The 19,666-nt window shown below is 41.7% G+C and overlaps 2 protein-coding genes across 5 annotated transcripts in view; one reads left to right on the forward strand and one right to left on the reverse strand.

Annotated features, from left to right (window-relative positions):
- The window catches only part of UBR7 (ubiquitin protein ligase E3 component n-recognin 7 (putative)), a 21,986-nt gene extending 7,424 nt beyond the window's left edge, over nt 1–14,562 (forward strand). The window contains exons 7-11 of the mRNA XM_014549043.1: nt 367–575; nt 750–899; nt 1,695–1,857; nt 3,118–3,179; nt 13,920–14,562. Of these exons, the coding sequence (XP_014404529.1) occupies nt 367–575; nt 750–899; nt 1,695–1,857; nt 3,118–3,179; nt 13,920–14,063 (728 nt within the window). The 3' untranslated portion in view covers nt 14,064–14,562. The remainder of the gene's footprint in view (nt 1–366; nt 576–749; nt 900–1,694; nt 1,858–3,117; nt 3,180–13,919) is intronic.
- Nucleotides 14,472–19,666, reverse strand: part of BTBD7 (BTB (POZ) domain containing 7) — a 73,730-nt gene continuing 68,535 nt past the window's right edge. For all 4 annotated transcript variants that reach the window (XM_014549059.1, XM_014549058.1, XM_005877836.2 and 1 more), the window contains 2 exons: nt 17,075–17,536; nt 14,472–15,642 (listed from right to left, as the gene is read on the reverse strand). In XM_014549059.1, the coding sequence (XP_014404545.1) occupies nt 14,827–15,642; nt 17,075–17,536 (1,278 nt within the window). In that variant the 3' untranslated portion in view covers nt 14,472–14,826. The remainder of the gene's footprint in view (nt 15,643–17,074; nt 17,537–19,666) is intronic.

Raw genomic sequence — 19,666 nt, forward strand, 5'->3', positions numbered from 1 at the left:
TGACCATAAAAAATAAAAAACTACCCTGGTACTTGTGATTGCAGTTAAATCTCTTCCTACTGCCTCTTGCTTCTTGAGGTATCCCGTCTCTCTTTAGCATCTGTGGAGTTTTTCTTTCTCCTTTACATATAAAGTGCTTAAGTGGTGATTATATTTTTAAACAAACTGTTCAATTATTTGAACTCTTTGGATTGGCAGGCATAACTTTAAAAAATATAGATGTTTTCTTTCTCATTATTTCAGAGATTAAGATTGACTCCTTTTTCAGATTCTGAAATATTTTTTAATCAGATAAAGTGATTTCATTGTCTAATAGGTCTGTGGACATGTGTTTTGTGCTTTTTTTTTTTTTAATTGAACCTACAGTAACCAAAGTATCTGCTGAGGATGATGGGTTGGCGCTGAATGTCGATGGGATAGGTGATGAGGAAGTTACCAAACCTGAAAATGGCGATCATCATGATAGTCCCCTCAAAGAGGATGTTCCAGAACATGCAAAGGATGCTGTCAAGGCAGTTAAAGCAGAGCAGACTAATGAACCATGTGCCAGCTCTAGTTCTGAGTCTGATCTCCAGGTAACAGCTGAAGTAGGAGCCATAAAAGAAATAAAACTTAAGTAAAATTAATTCTGTAAGCTCTATAGTTTTGGATCTCAATGGTATATTTTGCCTAAAGAAATCCTTTTACAAATCAAAGTATGAAAACATGATAGTTTAAAAAACATACTTCAAAACTTAATTTTATTTCAGACAGTGTTTAAGAATCAACATCTCAATACAGAATCACAGACTGGCTGCAAACTTCAGGAGCTTAAAGCTAAGCATTTTATAAAGAAAGACACTGCCACCTTTTGGCCCCTGAACTGGCGTAGCAAGTTATGTACCTGCAAAGACTGTATGGTAAGTACCTGGTCAAGTTCAATGTTAGTTGTTTTGTGGACTGATGTCTAAAATAAGAACATTATATTTTCATGTATTTATGAAAATCATGTGAGAAGTGTAAAGCTTAAAATTTTTTAAATTTATTTTTTTATTTGTTTCCATCACCATTTATCCACCCTATGCTATACTCTTCCATCAAACATTTTTATATTAAGCAAATTTATGAAATAGTATTTACAGTCTAAATGCTTGTGGAAGAAATGCAGAATTATGCATTACTTTTTATTTACTTCATTTTAGTGGAAAAATAGCAATTCTTAGCTTTCTTATATCATAAAATTGCTTGAAACACAAATTGTTGAGAGTTACAGTAAGTCAGTGGTTTTTAAGTAAAGATCTCTTAGACCAGTGGTTCTCAACCTTCTGGCCCTTTAAATACAGTTCCTCATGTTGTGACCCAACCATAAAATTATTTTCGTTGCTACTTCATAACTGTAATGTTGCTACTGTTATGAATCGTAATGTAAATATTTGATATGCAGGATGGTCTTAGGCGACCCCTGTGAAAGGGTCGTTCGACTGCCAAAGGGGTCGTGACCCACAGGTTGTGAACCGATGCCTTAGACCATACAGCACCTACTAGGAAGTTGAGAGATTTCTAAAAGATTTAGGCAAAAAAGAATAAAACACTCAAGCAACTCTGTGGGGAAAGGCTCAGGTTTTTCTGGCAGTTAATTTAAAAATAAATTTTCAGGGATTGACTGTGAAAATGGCATGCTGTTCTAATGGGGAAACTGGTTTTATTTTTTAAAGAAAATGTATGGCGATCTAGATGTCCTGTTCCTGACAGATGAATATGACACAGTTCTGGCTTATGAAAACAAGGGCAAGGTTGACCAGGCGGCTGGCAGGACAGATCCTTTAATGGACACCCTTAGCAGCATGAACAGAGTCCAGCAAGTGGAACTCATTTGTGGTAAATTCTGCTTGAGTGTGAAAATTCATGAAGTCCATATTTCCCTCACTATTGAAAAAAAATAGATATGTAAGGAGAACAACTAATACCTTTTGTTTTAAAGTTTAAGTTTGGAATTGTATAGTAGACCTCAACTATACTTGCTTAAGGGTAATGTTGCTGGGTATTTAGTTGCCATTATGGGTTACATGCTAGAATAATTCATGCTTAAGAAACCACAGCTTGTGTCTTAAGGGTGGGTGTGTGAGTAAAGAGTCCTAGAGAATCAATTTCTTTTCTCATCCAATGAGAAAAGAGCATTTCATTGGGCATTACATGTCATCTTTTTGACAGTTCCTGAGGTTGCTTCAGTGGCTCACAGACTCTTAATTGCAGGCTTTGACATGTTCCCCACAGTGTGCCCAACTTATGTTAGTGATTTCTGTCCCAGCCATTTTCTCCGGGGATGCCACCACCTGTTGTGCCCCTTTTATGACATTTATTGTTTCTATCTTTTATTTGTAACTATTTGACTCCTTTTCCCGTTATGAGGCTAAAAGCTTTTGAGGATGGAGGCTGCAGCTAAATGATTTTTGTAGCCCTCAAGGTGCTTCGTACATAATGCAAACTGTTGAGTGAACAAATTTTAAAACTTAATATTTGACAAATCTTCTTTTTAAAAGCAATCACTAATCTACTTTTTAAAAATAGATTTTTATTGATTTCCGAGAGGAAGGGAGAGGCTTTTTAAAAATAGATTTTTATTGATTTCTGAGAGGGAGAGAGAGATAGAAACATCAATGATGAGAGAGAATCATTGATCAGCTGCCTCCTATACGCCCCCTACTGGGGATCGAGCCTGCAACCCAGGCATGTGCCCTTGACCAGAATTGAACCAGGGACCCTTCAGTCTACAGGCCAACCTCTATCCACTGAGCCAAACCTGCTAGGGCAATATTGACAAATCTGAGGTGATTTCAAATATTAGAATTCCAGAGAGATAGAAAAACCTTTTAAAATCCTTTGCTAATCTTTTTGGGAGTGAGGCTATCTCTGGTTTTTGAGCTTTTTTTTTGTTTTAATGAAAGAAGTATCACTTTTTATATCAAAATGAAGGAGTTTGGGGAACACATTTCTATGCAGGTTTCATTTAAAGAAAAATCAAAACTGTTAACTAAAAAATTTAAACTATTAACTAAAATTTAAATTCTACTCAAGTTGGGGAATAAAGAAATATTTTGTTTATAAAAGCCAATGGCCTATTTTGTTGCTTTGATTTAGAATATAATGACTTGAAGACTGAACTTAAAGACTATCTGAAGAGATTTGCTGATGAAGGCACGGTATGTTGAGTTAAAGAATTTTAATCATAGTCCTGTGTGTTTTGAATAAACTGTTTCTTTTCTTTGATAAAAACAAAACAAAACCATGCATCTTAAACTGGATACTTGAGAGTTTAATTCAGGCAGAGCTAACGGAAATCAATAAGAGGTGGTGAGACATCCACAGTCCAGCCACATTGGGCACCCTTCCCAACTGTAGGCCAGAAGGAATGGGGGACGAGCAGCCACACAGGATCTGGAGAGAGTGGTTGTAGCTTCAGAGAAGCCACTGGAGCTCTGAGCTACAGTCATCTCAGAGTGTTAGCCATCTAGATCTTGAATCTGTTAGGGGTTCTAATTCCTCACCAGTTGACCCACATTTTTACTTTCATATAGAGGATTAATATCTTTTTTTTTTCCAAATACATTCTTTTTTTAATTGATTTTAGAAAGAGAAAGGGGGGAAGAGAGAGAGAGTAAAACACATTGATTTGATTGCCTCCTGTAGAGGCTCCGACTGGGGATCAAACCCACGACGTGGGTATGTGTCCTGACTGGGAATTCAACCCGCCACCTTTTGGTGTACAAGACAACGTCCCAACCAACCACTCGATCAGAGCATAAATACCTTACCACGGAAGTTCTTCCCGTTAGCACTCCATTTGCATATGTTAGCAGCACTTACCCTGAGAGCGAGAAAGGGAGATTTTCATCTTACACACCTGTACCTCTCTCTCTTGCTCATATGCATTCGCTACTTCTCCCTCATGCTCCATCTTCTTTTCTTCAGAACAATAAGCATGTGTTACCTTTGTAATTAAAAAGTAATTAACAGACCTGTCTTTTAATGATGGCCCTTAGCTTTAGGTCAGATCACTGACAAGACTCACTCTTGGGTGAGCTGGGACTTCGTCTGGGCTGTTCCAGTTTACTGTTGTCTTATTTTCTTACTTTTAATTTCTATTTTGCTTCTGTCGTAAACACCTTTGTATCGTGCTCCAATCCTTTTTCCAGTAAAATGAAAGATACATTTTTCATTTTTTATTGCATAAAATGGATATCCTTTCACTAAGAGTAGTGCTTCTGTAGTTTTTTCCAATTATTTTTTTATTCATGTACAAGCATCTTTAATTTTGGACTCTTGAAGAGGTTAAAGTTTTCAGGTTCCTTTTTCTTCAGGAAAGAACACAAATCTCAAAACACTGCTGTTTTGTGGGTGCTTATTCAGAATGGAGGGACATTCCCCGAAGGCAGTGGTGGAATGAGAGGGAGCAGTGGCTGAGGAGACCTTCCCGGTTCTCAGTCTTTGTCTGGCCCTGCCACTCTTCTTGCCAGTCATTGAGAACTGACTGTGTGCTGGCAGTGTTCCACAGGCACCATACCTCATCCTCTCTCCAATGACCCTTTCACACTGGTGCTGCTTTTCTCTCATTTTGTACGAGGAAACCCAGTAAGGTGGTGGAACCTATGCTCGGTGCCTAATGCTATTCTGCCAGCTGTGTAATCTGAACAGGTCAGTCTCTGAGCCTGGATCAGTGGTCGGCAAACTGCGGCTCAGCAAACTGTGGCTCTCAAGCCACATGCGGCTCTTTGGCCCCTTGAGTGTGGCTCTTCCACAAAATACCGACTTCTGCGCATGGGCCACGAAGTTTCAATCGCACTGTACGTGTGTGCCCGCACGTGGTATTTTGTGGAAGAGCCATACTCAAGGGGCCAAAGAGCCGCATGTGGCTCATGAGCCACAGTTTGCCAACCATGAGCCTGGATGAACTCTATAAACTAGAGATAATGTAATTAATTACCCATTAAAATAATCCTTACTGCAATATTGTTTGACTTGTGTGTGAACATTACGACCAGTTATTGTTGTTCTGTAATGTAGTTCCCTTTCCTAATCTCCTTTTCATCAACAGGTTGTAAAGAGAGAGGACATCCAGCAGTTCTTTGAAGAGTTTCAGTCCAAAAAGAGAAGAAGGGTGGATGGGATGCAGTATTATTGCAGCTAGACTGGAGCACGGCGCCTTCTCAGCCAGGCGCCTTCTCAGCCAGGCGGTGGAAATGCCACTTACTGATCCAGGAATAAAAGAGGCATATTTCACATTTGCTCCTCTTCCATCCTCTCTTTGAAGAGGCCTCCTCTGACCTTGAGCTTCCTTCACTCTCCTTAACTGCAGTAGCCACAGTGTTTATGCTGATTTCACAACCAGCATTCTTTCTGACTCAGCTAAAAGCAACTCATTCCACAGACTTCAGCCCCCACCACACCCCCAGTCTATCCAGGGTTATTTGCTTATAAGTTTTAAGAAGTTTGATTTGGTTTTGAGAGAGTAAACTAGTTTCTTTTCTAATTTTTTTGGTCGTTAACTCCCGAATGTGTCTACTCTGCCACAGAGCTGTTGTCTTCCAGGACCTGCTTTGGGGGCATCTTCCTGCAGCTAGAACCTCTCTAGGTCCCCTCACCCCTGTGATCGTGGTGCCTTGGGTCAGAGCTTCCTCAAGCCTGGTCTGCTCCTTCTCCCACATCCCTGCTTTCTGAGGTTGGGTCACGGCTTACAAGGGGTCTCACAACTTGTTTCCTCTGGGCTCAACCTCTGGAGTGGCCAGGATTGATGGTTTTGTGGCCTGTTATAGGCAGGGAGATTGGCTGATGGCAGGATTGAGGAAGCCAACCTTTGATAGGAATTTTACTAATAAATTTAGAGTGAAAATGTCATTCACAATTCTGCTGGCACTAGCATGTTAGAATTTCAGAACTGTGGTGCTCACAGGGCTTCCTGGAGAAAACATGCCATACAGTAGTCCCTCTCCTGCTGCCTAGAAACCAGACCGGGCACTACCCTGTGACATCTCGGTGGTTTACAAAGTCCTCTGGATTTCTTTATATTATCAGGGATATTCGTAAGCATATATTAAAAACAAACCTATTTTGATATTGTTCTGTTATGAAAATGTTATTAGAACCCTAATAAATTATTTCCCCCCTTAACTTGTGCTGAAGGAAAAGATACTGGCTTAGCTTGTGAGCAGGGCAGCGAGAGCCCTTTTGTGGGAGAGGCAGACTCCCTAGGCTGCTCGAATGATGAGCTTTATGTGTGTAAGCGTTAATGCCCACAACTGGTTCCCTAATGACTAAGATCTTTTGAAGAACCTCAAGGAATGCTGTATAAAACCCGTATTGGAAGGGAGGTCCTTTCAGTTGGTTTGAAATCTCTTTAAAGCCCTTCAGTCTATGGGGAAAACACCCTTTGGTAAACGGAGTTGCTTCCTCTGAAGCAGGCCTGGGGAACGGCTGGCCTGGGTCATATAAGGCCCATGGAAATCATTGGGTCTGGCCCTGCCAAGGCATTAGGGGTAAGCTAATTAAATGTTTGGCCGAATACACCAGGCTAATTTTTAAGTTGATAGTTTTGTATGGCCTGTGAATAATGTTATAAAATACCCAAATGGCCCTTGGCAGAAAAAAAGGTTCCCCACCCCTGCTCTGGAGGAACAAGGTGTGTCCTGACAGTAGATGACAAACTGAGTTATGTGACTACAAGCATTTGAGGCTTTGGGGGCCACAAGTGTTTATTAATATCCCTTTGTGTGTTCAGCAGCCATGTAGACGAGTGTCCACTGATCCCTGGATGCGGTGAATGAGAACTACAGAAAGTCAAGGCCTCAAAGAAATGATCCATCCCATGTTTCTCTGCATCACACCCAATTACAGATCCTCATGAAGAGTGGTGTGGAGCTGGAGGTCTTATGGCCACGGAGATGCTGTGTGCCCGGGGCTGGCCTTGTAGAAAAGGGTGAAAGGCTAGGTTGGAAAGCTCAGAGTGTCTTTGAGTTTGTTTACAACCCCAGCTAGGAAACTCTTCCAAGTCAGGATTTCTGCGCCCCCTCTGCAAGGTTGCACAAGTAGTGGACCATTGTGGCCTGCAAGTTTATATCTTCTCAAATGTGTAACTACCAGAATGTTCCTCCTCCTGACAGGTCAGGACCAGGTCTGAGGTGATGCATTACATTGCAACACAGTACAAATCCCCCAGTGCCGAAGGGCTTGTTCTCTGAAAGGTACTGTTCCTCCTTTTACACTAACCACAACACCTCCTTTTGTACCTGTTGTTCATAGCTAGTTTTCTTGACTGCATTGGACCGTCTCCTCGGGGAGACGGATTTTGGCCAACATGTGGCAGTTAATGCATGTTTTATGCAAAGGACTATGATATTGTTGCTTTGAAGGAATTCCGGCATTGTATGTCCATTTTTGTAGAATTGTTACTGGACTTATAACTACATACCAAACTCCAATCAGGTTTCTGTAAGATTAAATAAAACCAATTCAAAATAGTGGTTTTTCAGATTGTTTTTAGTTATTTAAATATGCACAACCTCTCAGTGCCTGTTATAAGGAAATGAGTATACTCCCAAGAGCTATTCCTCCTCTGGGGTCCTGCTCAGGTAGGGGACTGGTTCATTTCTCCTATTTCATAAGGTGTGGCCTGGCCTGAGGTCCCTGACTTTACAACACCTGGGAGAGAGCTGCCATAGTCCCTGTTGGGATCTAAATCAACAGCAGAACAAAGAAATGGGCTTGGGTTGTGAGTGATCTGTTTGTTCAGGTGCTACTGTGCAGGAGAGAGGGCTAGGAACCCACAGGGAAAACATGAGGCCCACCTAATGGTGGCCATTATTTCAACAGATGTGAAAACAAACCAAAAAGTCAATATAGAGGCCACCTTTGGCCTTCCCCCAGTTCTTGCTTCCTAGGAAAGTCAGACCAGTGGGCATCACCCTATGAATTATGCTCAGGTGAGTGAAGGCTCCTTGCAGCCTTAGAGCTGCTTACGTACCTGAACCTGGAGTCACCAACTAGCTGTGGAACCTCAGCTTCTTGGAGCCTCAGTTTTCACATCTGTAAAATGGGGATGGACAATTATATTCTTAGGGTCATTGTGGGTGGACAAAATGAGATCATGTGCACAAAAGCTTCCGGATTGTGGCTGTGCTCAGCAAACCTTTGATGTACAAATGAGCACTCCCATTTGTGTATTTCACAAACGGTGTAGCACCCATCATGTGGCAGGCATTGGGCCAGGATCCATAGTGGGGAGAACATAAACGACAGAACTGAACCAAGTCTTCCAGCATCTTTACTCCTCCAGGGTTTTCTAAATCTTCCAAGAAACATGAATTCTGCTCAGTCTCCCAAAGCAAGGCTGGGAACGGAGACCTACATTAAACTCATGCCCTTTCCCCTATCTGATGCTTTCTGCTCTCTCCCCACACCCAATCGTCAAGTCCTACAGATATTATGCCCTAATCATATTCATATTTGAAATCATCCTCTTGGTTCTCTGAGCTATTCCGGCTGTCCCCTGGAGAGCTGCCAGCCCCCTGCCTGATTTTCTGATCCACTCCTGCTCCTCTTCAATCGAGCAACAGACCATGCCAATTCGATTTTATTTTGTCCCTGTTCAAAACCCTGTAGCAGCTTCCTGTTGCTGTTAGTAGCAACATCTTCTGAGGCCTGGCAAGGTGAGCCCAGACACCACGAAGCTTTCCCTAGTGCTCAGACAGCCTGCCTCAGCCTCCACCTCTTCCTGGAAACCTCCCCAGAATCCCTCCTCGTCCAGTCGCCCTGACTTCCTTTACCTGCATTTTGAAGTCTTCCCAATCCAAGAACCGGCCTTACTGCTATAATTGTCTTTTCTTCCTTGAGATCCTAAAATTGCAATGGGTGGGACTGTGGCTGGCTTGGTTATTACTGTCACCTCAGGACCTAGCTGTGTCTGGCAGGTAGAAGTTGCTTATTTGATGTTTGCTGAACCAAAGGAATGCCTACCTCCACCCTGCACAGTATGTTCCCCCGGCCTGGGCCACCATACTTTCTAGGCTTATTAGCTGCGTGACCTTGGACAAGTTACTTACTGGGTATCTGCTTCAGTTTTCTCATTTATAAAATGGCACCAAAAATAGTATGTAATTCAGGAAGGATTAAAGAAAACAGTACCTAATTAAATGATTGAAGAAGAAAAGAGTGCACAGCACTGAAACCAGCATATTTCTCCTCATTCATTCCTGGGCCACCTCAAGCCAGCCTTCCCCTCAGCCATGATCACCAGATAATCAGAATATACTGTTCTGATTGTTTCCACGACAAAGTCATTTCCAAGTTTCTGAGACTAGGTATCCTATGTTTTGTCTGGGGCTCCAGATTCCTGGGAAGAGTAGATTCAAACATTCCCTCATGCACCAAGAAGAAATACGGCCTAAGGTAGTGAGGGAAGCCAGCCTAAACTCTTCCAGGGGAAATCCACAAGTAAAGACATGAACGTTGACTTATTCGATTTTCTTTTTTAGGTTTTTAAGATGCTCACTCACAAAAACCTCAGATTTTTGTTTGATACTCCACAGTTAAACCTAAGATGGTTATAGGATTACCTTAGTGAAGCATGAAGGGCAAAATAAGATGGAACTTGTTAGTGGAATGATTAAATTTAAATAATAACTACTTTATAGCAATTAAAAAATGGAAATTAGAGAACCTTCTATTTTGCATATTTTTTGCAGCCATGCAAAACCGAGACTCTAGATCAGCAGTTCTCAACCTGTGAGTCACGACCCCTTTGGCGGTCCAATGACCCTTTCACAGGGGTCGCCTAAGATCGTCCTGCATATCAGATATTTACATTACGATTCATAACAGTAGCAACATTACAGTTATGAAGTAGCAACGAAAATAACTTTATGGTTGGGTCACAACATGAGGAACTGTATTTAAAGGGCCAGAAGGTTGAGAACCACTGGTCTAGATCATGACTCCATTTCCCTTTCAAATTGAAAAATATTAGTAAGCCTGAGTGTGAAAGAGAAAAAAAAGCTCAGATTCTGAGCCAGGTCTCTGACACCTGGAGGCCCGTGAATCTTGGGACCCGCCTGGTCTCTGACCCCAGCGCTTGGCACATTCCAGGCGCTGGGTCCACGTGGTGGAATGCTGAGCTTCCTCTGGAGACTCCCATGCAAGTAACTTTTTGCTCAAATTTGTAAAATAAAATCTCTCAGAAGTGCCCCAATGAAAAAGTAGAAAATATAATGACCTTGATTCAAATGAAAATATATTTCCAAGAAAACAATAAAAAAAAGCCTCTGAATAATGGCAATCCTAGAAACAGAGGGGAAGTTTGTGTAGAAAACTTCCCAATTTTACTCTAGTGGGTACAATCGCTTCTGGAATTGAGGACTGCAGGCCACATTGCTAAAACAGACTGCATCCAACTCAGCAGGTTCTATACAAGCCATTTATTTGAAATGCCAACTATATGTAGGATAAAGTCAGTGTTACATGCTTATCAGTAACAGTAGAAAAATAGAACCAGTGAAAACCTTTGTACAACGGTAATGATACTCAAAAGAGAGATGTATTGTTTTACAATGCTTCACACAGACAAATTCAAGTTTGGAGGTACCTAAATAAAAATACTATATATTTCCTTAAAAAACACTATGTACAATTGAAGCGTAAACAAGTTTTACAAAGTACTGGTTATGCAGGTTGTAGAAAACACTTGCATAGGACATGAAATCAGTTTAAGAAAAATTTCTGAGCCTTTAGCATTGAAGGCACTTGACTTTATACCAGTAACAGCACAACCACAAGAAATGCAGTGTTGTAGAAGTACTTCTGAAGTATAGATGCGGGACATAAACAGCAAGAAGTTCAAGAACCTTTACCTTTCAGCCACCCCATCGAAGAGCAGGATCCAGACCACCTGCTTACAGAACAGTCAGGTGCAGGTATATGACGAAGCTTCCAGAGCTCATCTCTGAGAGCTCACATAAACACACAAACACAAGAGGTTATTTTCAAGACACACACTTGCAAGTAATCTTTCTATAGAAACAGCCACAGCAATATAATATTTAGAATATGGAAGATTGACAGATGGTCAGAGTTTTCTGGAGGAAAAAATATCAAAGACCTGCCAATACAAGAATTACATAACAGCTATTGCAAATTTATCAGACAAAAAGACAGCTGAACATTCAGAAAACGTTGCTCATTCAACAGTGCTGATGGAAAACAGTAAAATACCTTTTAGTGTGTGATGGTAACTCTTTCAGTAAGGTTATCTGTAATGAGGTTTGAAAGTAAATTACTTAGTAGACGAAGTAAACCACTGCAGAATCGGGACTAGCACCCATCACTGCTGCTTTAATAGTAACTTTCAATAGAAAGAAGTGAATCAAATAATTTTTTAAAATTCAAACATTTCCCTTTGAGTTCAGTCCTAAGATATAAACATGAATGCCTTAGAAATGCAAAACAAATACCTTACAAGTGTTTCATGAAACATATTTCCTAAAAGGCAGATTCAACATTATGAAAATACATATTTTGCTGAGTAGTTACTGAGAAATGTTAGACCTTCTTCTCTAGAGATGGACACATGCAGGCCCTGCTGCCTCAAGGCTGTTCCCCTCACACTCCACACCATCACCTTAATTCAATGGACAAGTATTGCCCATTGCCAGAACTTGAACAACCAATCAAAAGAAAGCCCAATAAAGGATAGCAATTATAATAAAAACAGAGTTTGAGGGAGCAAAACTGAGAATTAGATGAAGTTTCAGAGAGTTATACAAAAGGATTCAACAAAAGGACCTCATTAAAAATCCATAAAGTCTAACTGGTTATCAAAATGTCAGGAGAGTTTAGGTCTAGGGACATACGCCTCAAAAACGCTGAGGGGGCAGGTGAAAAAGGGTATGGTATGTGGAAAATTCAAACAACCATTTTTCAGGAATAATTTTGCCTTTCATGTTTTCCCTTAGGAGTCACAGGTGACTTTGAACTTAAATTGTTCATCAAAATCACAAAACTAAAAAAAAGACCAACAGCATCTTGAAGAAATGCCAATATTCTTTGTGATCCAGGAACAAAATAGTAGTTCTGTAACCTCCACAAAGTGGGCACCCAAAGTGGTGATTGTCTGACGGCCTGATTGTCGGGGCCTCGAGATAAGATCTGGTACTCTGCGATTTGGTTCTCACAAAATTTCTACACTGAGTAAAATGCCAGGTCCTGTGGCCAAATTTTACATTGTACATGTGTGTGTTTTTTCTGAGAGCAATCCTACCCAGACTTGACATTTATCTGAGTACAGCATTAAAATATTTTAATGCTTAGTAAGCATTAAAAAAGATTTAATAGATGGGTTCAAAAGCCAGAGGCACAGAGCTATTCAACCTACCTACCCTATTAAGCACACTGCACAAGACACACTGAAAGTCTAACACCTACCCGAGCACACACAACCACATCTGTTTATCTTCGCAAGTCACATCAGCTCACAATCCCATAGGTTAAAGTAAGTTTCTCTTTGTACACGTAGTTCAGCCAGGTAAGCTACTAAATTATTAAAAGCAAACTTCATAAATTAAACGAAACTATGAACAGTGGCCACTTATTTTTATAATTACACTTCGGGGATATGAAATAATATTTAATAAATTTTCAGGAGAATAAATGTGTGACATCAATAGCTCTTGTCTAAGGTTGTTATTGTTTTTTTTAAATTAAAAAACACAGATCAAGTTTTTTCCACCCAAATTAACTCTACTCACTCTTATTTGTAGTACCAGCACAGTAGCGTCTGAATTCAGAATAGATATTTAAAACTACATCAAAGTAATTCATGTCAAAACAAGTATATAAACACACATTAAGGAATATAATGGAATTAATTTTAGCTTCTGAGAGACAGACTGAGATTGGCTTCAAAAGACACCATCATCTATTAGAGTCAAACCTCCTAAAAATGGAACAGTCAGTCCTGTTTTTCTGTCTTTAAAAAAGGGAGCCTCAAAGGCAATGCACAGCTGACCTTACAAATAGGTTAGTGTTAACTCTGGAGCTCAGTATGCAACCTCACAACGCGGGTGGACACACCAGCAGCAGCTAAGGAGTCGGGTAGCAGAACGAGAGGCAGCAGTGTACCGGTGTACACAGACATATCGATGTTTCCCATCTTTGAGACGACCTACTGTCAGGATTTTTTAAAAATGCCAGATTATTCCTGAGTGTACATCCACAGGGTAAAGTAGGAAAAGAATGTAAGAGAATCTACAGTTTTGGGAAGAATCAGAGTTGTTGACACCCAATAGAAACCTATTGACTTAAAAGTGCATGTAATTCATTTATGTGAGCTTGTAAAGGCTCCCTAGCCCTGCATAGTTTTAGAGTGAGTGTCAGTGATTCATAGTTTTATATATATGTATATATATATATATATACACATACACAGAAAAGAGACTCCCAAACACACACTCCCCTGAGGGACTGTGCAGAAAGTCTCTTCTCTTCTAAGTGCTACGGCTGTGTGTATGTGTCTGTAAAAATACAAAGTGAAAGCTCGAATAATGTTGAAGTGATTTAAAAACTCAAATACTAATATATTTACATTGGAGAGTAAAAAAAAGTCCTTAGTTCACACATTGCCCTTCCAAGGGAGAAGATCTTAAAGATCCCAGGTGCTCAGTGGTTCAGTAAAATCCCAAACCAGCATCCCTAGTGGAGTTCAAGTAGGACATGTAGTGTTTTCACTGAAAAAAAAAGTTTTTTCTCTTTTGGTAATGAAGCGTTATGCATTATACAATTTTTTTATAGGACACCAAAATTCAGACACACTTTAAAAAACATTTAAAAGAAAACATATGCTTACAAACACCAAATGACATCGTAAGACTGAAGCCCTTGTTTTTTGTTTTCCCACATAGAGCAAGACAACTGAAGGCAGCAAGCAGTCACTTCCCCATCAGCTGGAGAGTCGAGGACGCTGGAACCAGAAAGCCCGTGGTGCAGGCTGGAGGTTACTTCGCCATCTCCACGGCATTAGGATTCTAAGAACTCGATCTCTTTAGAGTCTCATCTCGTGCCTCTAGTCCATGCTACCAGAATCTGCAGCGGCTCTGACGGCGTCTGCACTGTGAACACAGCAAGAGCTTTGCAGCCTGGGTACAAAAGGCTTTTCTCCTTCCTGTTCTCTAGTGAACTAGGAAACTCCAGGATCCTGACGGGACTCCCACTGAAGGAACGAAGACCAGCTCCCCAGACTTATTAAAAAAGAATGACAATAGATTTAAAGAGACTGAGCAGGAAGATTTCCGAACCAAAACAATTATTGAAAAGAGAGGAGCATTTTGATGTGCTGTTCTTTGGAATTTCTATAATTAAAAAATAAACACAGAACTATTTCATAAGAAAATACATCTTAGTGTGCAATCCAATGCACATGGAAATTGGTAGATGAATGGCAAAATGCAAAAAAGTATGAAAATACAGTCCTTTAAATGCGGCAATAAAGTTTAACATACTGATATAAAATCAATACAGATAAAATAAATGGACAAGTGCAAAAAATTCATCTGTAAAGAGAAAAAAAAGTGCCAGCTTGCTTGCTGTTAAAAATGCTTCCCCACACAATTGTTCAAACACAAAACAGACAGATGCAGCATTCAAAATAACCCTCTTAGCATGCCATGTCTAATAAACATGTATGTACAAAAACCGGAATAAAATAACTGAGTTATCAGCTGGCATCAATAAGCGGGTCTCGAAGTTGCTGGGTTACATAATAAAATGGGATGTTTCACATCTCAGGCACAGACGACACGGAGGTTGCTCTCAGAGGGCAGACTTTTTGTAAAGGAAGTCCGGTTTGCTTGGTGACCTCCTTCCTCTGCTTACTGAATCCTCCCTTTCCAAATCCACACTTCGCTGAGCTCCATGGCCCAGGGACTCGCTGTCAGCTAGTCTTCTACTGGATCTCTCTTCTGGAGCTTCAGAGCTACATGCAGGATGTGAAGGTCTGTTAGGAGTCAGCCCAAAAGTCAAGTCAGTTTCTACTGCTGTCCGCCCCCTGCCATGCGCTGGACCGCTGCCAGCATTTTCTGGGGTTGCCAGAGGAAAGTCTGACCGCTGGGGAGGTTGCTCAATGACATCGAGGTGTATTGGCTCATTCTTTTGTTTGTGTAGATTCCCATCAGGGGACAGCGGATAATCTCTCCTAGCTTCTTCCTGCTTTTTAGGAGAGGTCTGGCCAGGTAGGTAGGCTGACTTTAAGCCACTTGGTGGTGCTTTACTGTGGCTGTACAGGTCAGGACCCAAGTATCCACCTTGCGAAGGGGAAGGGGTGCGTCTGCCAGGAGCAGGAGTAGAAGGTCTGCAAGCAGTATTTGAGAAGTCATAGAAATCCGGATATTCCTGCTGATTTTCTCGAGCATCTGTCTTTTGCTCTAGTGTGTGTTTCTTTCGAGACGTGTGTATATGCCTCTGTGGGACACACGCCAGATGCTGGGGAGGCCCTGGTCCTACTTCAGAAACTGACTGGCTTGATTCTGTGTCTACAGCAAGCTCTGGAAGCCTCCTGTCCTTGAGTGACAATGTGGACACACCCATGGCAATATCTGGCATTAGGTCATTTAGCACAGGCTGTGTACACTGCGAACAGAGACAAAGAGGGGGAGGATGAAAGTACAGCCCAGGACTCCTTTGTGAAAATGATGTCTACTGATTTTGTTTCCTCATTATAAAATACATGCTTGTTTTTAAGAATGATAAAAATACAGACAACGAAAGGCAAAAAATAGTAATAATAACCCTAACCTTCCCTGAGATAACCACTTAGCATTCTGAAGTATTTCACCTTTTTTCTTTGCATATATATGTTATCACAAAATTTAGTGTATATATAATTCTGTCATCAAATTTTCTTTGAGATTACTATTTAAATTACTGTGTAATATTCCATTGTGCTGATGACTTATCAAATCATTCTCCCACTGTTGGACATTAAAGTTGTTTCCAATTTTTCATTATTACAATTAAAACTATAATGAACATACAAATAAATGACCTTTAAGGGGAGTTTTTTAAAAATTGAATTAGGATGACATTGGTTAATAAAATTATGTAAGTTTCAGGTATACAATCCTGCAATACATCATCTGTGTATTGTATCATGTGCTCACCACCCTTCTATCACCATTTATCCCCTTTTACCCTCCTCTACATCCCCCTCCCCACCCCAAGGGAACTTGGTGTATCAAACATGACCAACCTTTATTATTTCTCCTTGGGGGGAGGGTAGGGGTGGGGGTTGAGGGGCACAGCAGGGGGAGTGGGTAGAAGGGTAGAAGGTGAGGAAAGATCACAACGTGACCCAAGGTATACACTAGTCCCTAGGTTCCAAAAAGCCCCATTTTAATGAAGACTTCCTGAATTAATACACGTGTCTTTTGTTTCTCTCTCTATTGAATGCTAGTGACAGTGTGAGACTGAGCAGGACGAGTTAAAAAGTCATTACTGGGTGTGTTTTTTTCAAATTCAACCTCTAATGCAGTGTGTAAAACTAAGCAAAGACTTCTTGCTGGATTCACCAGCTAATGCTGGTGACTGTGGTTCCCAAATGAGGGCTCTGACGGCAGCTTGGAAGGCAAAGGCAGGCACAGGACTGCTTTCCTTAATGGGAAGTCTGCTACACTTTTCCCGATGGGATGCTCCCTGCCCCCTCAAGGCATTTGGTAGAATAGCTGATTCTACAGAATACAAGTTAGGGACAGACTCTAGACATGTGCTTGAATAGAGCACTATGAAACTGGCAAAACATAGCCATTTATGTTGCCCAACAACCCCACCCCTTCCCAAAGGAAAAGAAAGATAAGGCAGGCACTTGACTACACCTACCAGCCTCTCCTCTCTGTCCTTTCTCACTCCCCACACTCTCTTTTTCATTCCACTCAAGTCTATGCTTTCAGCTTGTCAGTAACACTTCTGGGCATTGCTGAATTCCAGTAGGGCCCTTAAGAGGGACTTGCTTCTAATAGTCCAGAAACTTTTATTTTTTAGGTAAGTTCCTGGGGTGTTCACTTACCACTTGTTTCTCAGATGCTATTGCTGTGGAGGTGGTAGCGGCAGCGGCGGCAGCAGCGGCGGCAGCAGCTACTGTCTGTCTCCCCAGTCCTGTGGTGTTGGTACAATCAGGTGCTGGGGCTTTAACACCTGGCAGATAGACTGGAGGGGGGCCGGCTTTAGGAGCCGTTCTGGAGTGAAACAGTGAATGATTACAGGGATAAGAAAATGAACGTGAAGGATGCTGACTGGGAGGTCTTTGCTTCCAGCCTGCTTTGAGTTGGTTATGGATGGGAGTAGCTGGGGGATGGTATGGAGGTGGTGGAGGGGGCAAGGGTGGATGGAAGGCCACAAAAGAGTCTAGATCTGTAAACATGGTTTCTGCAGTGGGGGTGCTGTTAACACGACATCTCCCAGACTGTCTCAGTGTCAAGAGCGGACTTTCATCCCCAAAACGTTCATCAGGAAAGAACTTGTGAGGATTCTAAGAAAGATTAAAGAGAAAAAAAGAGATTAGCAGATTTCATAGATGAAAATTCACAGGCTGAGAGACTTAAGTGAGGACCTAAGAAAACCACATTCTGCAGAGTAAGAGGCGTAACATATTTTTCTAGGCCACAGGCTTCCAGGAAAAAATTACCTGAGTAGTACAAAAGGAGAGAGTGCAGCCTCTGTAGCCTAGCACGCACACAGCCATCAACAAGAGCTGCTTCACTGATTATTCCAGTAAGCAGGCCAGTAATCTCATGAAAGATCATCTCTACATATAAACAGGTAATATGCAAATTAGCCGGGCATCACAACCGGCTCGAGGAGGCTGCATCACGACCGCTCAGCAGGAGCTGCGTGTGCAGATGGGCGGGAGGGGACTGCGTGCCGCACCCAGCCCCAGCGGACACACACACACCAGGGGTGGGGCGTGCTCTGAGCTGCGACACACACCCCAGGGGTTGGAGCGTGCTCCGAGCAGCCGCACGGTGTGGCTTGGAGCACGCCCCCACCCCAGCAGACACACACACACCAGGGGTGGGGGCGTACTCTGAGCAGCTGCTTGGAGCACGCCCCTAGTGGGTGGCAGCAGCAGCCAGAGAGAAGCAGCCCAGGTCCTGGGTGCCGGAGGGAAACTGGTGCCAGCAGCCAAGGGAAGGCAGGCCTATTCTTGCACGAATCTTCGTGCATTGGGCCTCTATAATAAAAGCCTAAGCGACCGTTACAGCGGAACAACCAGAACAACCAGTCACTATGATGCGCACTGACCACCAGGGGGCAGACGCTCAACGTAGGAGCTGCTCCCTGGTGGTCAGAGCCCTCCCACAGGGGGAGCACTGTGGTGAGCACAGTGGTGGTGGTGGAAGCCTCTCCTGCCTCCATGGCAGCGCTAAGCAGCAGTGAGCTGAGAGGTAAGGAGCAGCGAACAGCAGGTGGAAAGGAGCAAGGGCTCCCAAACTGCGAAAGGAATGTCTGACTGCCAGCTTAGGCCCACTTCCCACAGGCCGGGCTGAGGGACCTCATCCCCGCAGTGCACAAATTTCGTGCACCAGGCCTCTAGTGTGATAATAATAATAATAATTAAAAAAAACAAGAGGAAATAAACCCTAATTCAAATATGTCTTTACTAAAAAAATAAAATGACCAAGGTGAGGATCCTGCTAGAACTTTCTGACAATGCATGTGCACTCTCAGGCTGAAATAAAAACTACAAAATACTACTCCTAATTATACAGGGATAATGTTTTGATAAACATTATAAGGGAATACTTAAATTATAAAACTTTTATGTTATTTAAGATATAAAATTAAGGTATGATTTAGAACAGCAAAGAAAGAGAAATGAATATAAATTAAGAGTCTCTTTGTCGGGATGGAAACCATAACAAATAATGAAAATCAAGAATCTATAAATGGCCTGCTATCTTGCCTAAGAACACCATACCGGGTTCCCTTCTGAAGACTCAGGGTAAAGGGGTTTGGAGTCTAGGGCAAGAAAACAATTCACTTGATCAGATGAAATTAAGTCTTATTTTAAGTTCTGACTTAGTGGCCCTACGCAGACTACAGTAGTCTCCCCTTTTCAGGTTTCACTTTCCAGTTTCAGTTATCCTTAGTAAACCAAGGTCCAAAAAGATTACAAAAAAAATTCCAGAAACAAACGACATGCAAGTTTTAAGTTGTGAGCCATCCTGAGTGGAATGATGGAATCTTGCATTATCTCCCCCGCTCCCCTGGCCCTGCCTGGGATGTGAATCATCCTTTTGTCCAGCGTCTCCACGCTGTACGTACAAGAAGATATTTTGAGAGAAAGCAATTCACATAACTTATATTACAGTATTGTATATTGTTATAATTGTTCTATTTTATTATTGTTTTAAACTCTTATTGTGCCTAACTTTATCATAGCAATGTATATGTATAGGAAAAAACATAGTATATATAGGGTTTGCTTGGTTCTATCCGCGGTTTTAGGCATCCACTAGGGGGTTTTGGAATGTATCCCCTGTGGGTAAGGATGCAGGGGGAGAGGGGAAGAGTTTTTCCTGCTAGTTAAACAACTCATTTCTTGATTCCAGTGCTTATAGGTTTGAACCATCATAAAAACATTTCTTATAATAAGGGG

Source organism: Myotis brandtii, unplaced genomic scaffold, assembly GCF_000412655.1.
Source record: "Myotis brandtii unplaced genomic scaffold, ASM41265v1 scaffold535, whole genome shotgun sequence".
In the NCBI taxonomy this organism is placed as follows: Eukaryota; Metazoa; Chordata; class Mammalia; order Chiroptera; family Vespertilionidae; genus Myotis; species Myotis brandtii.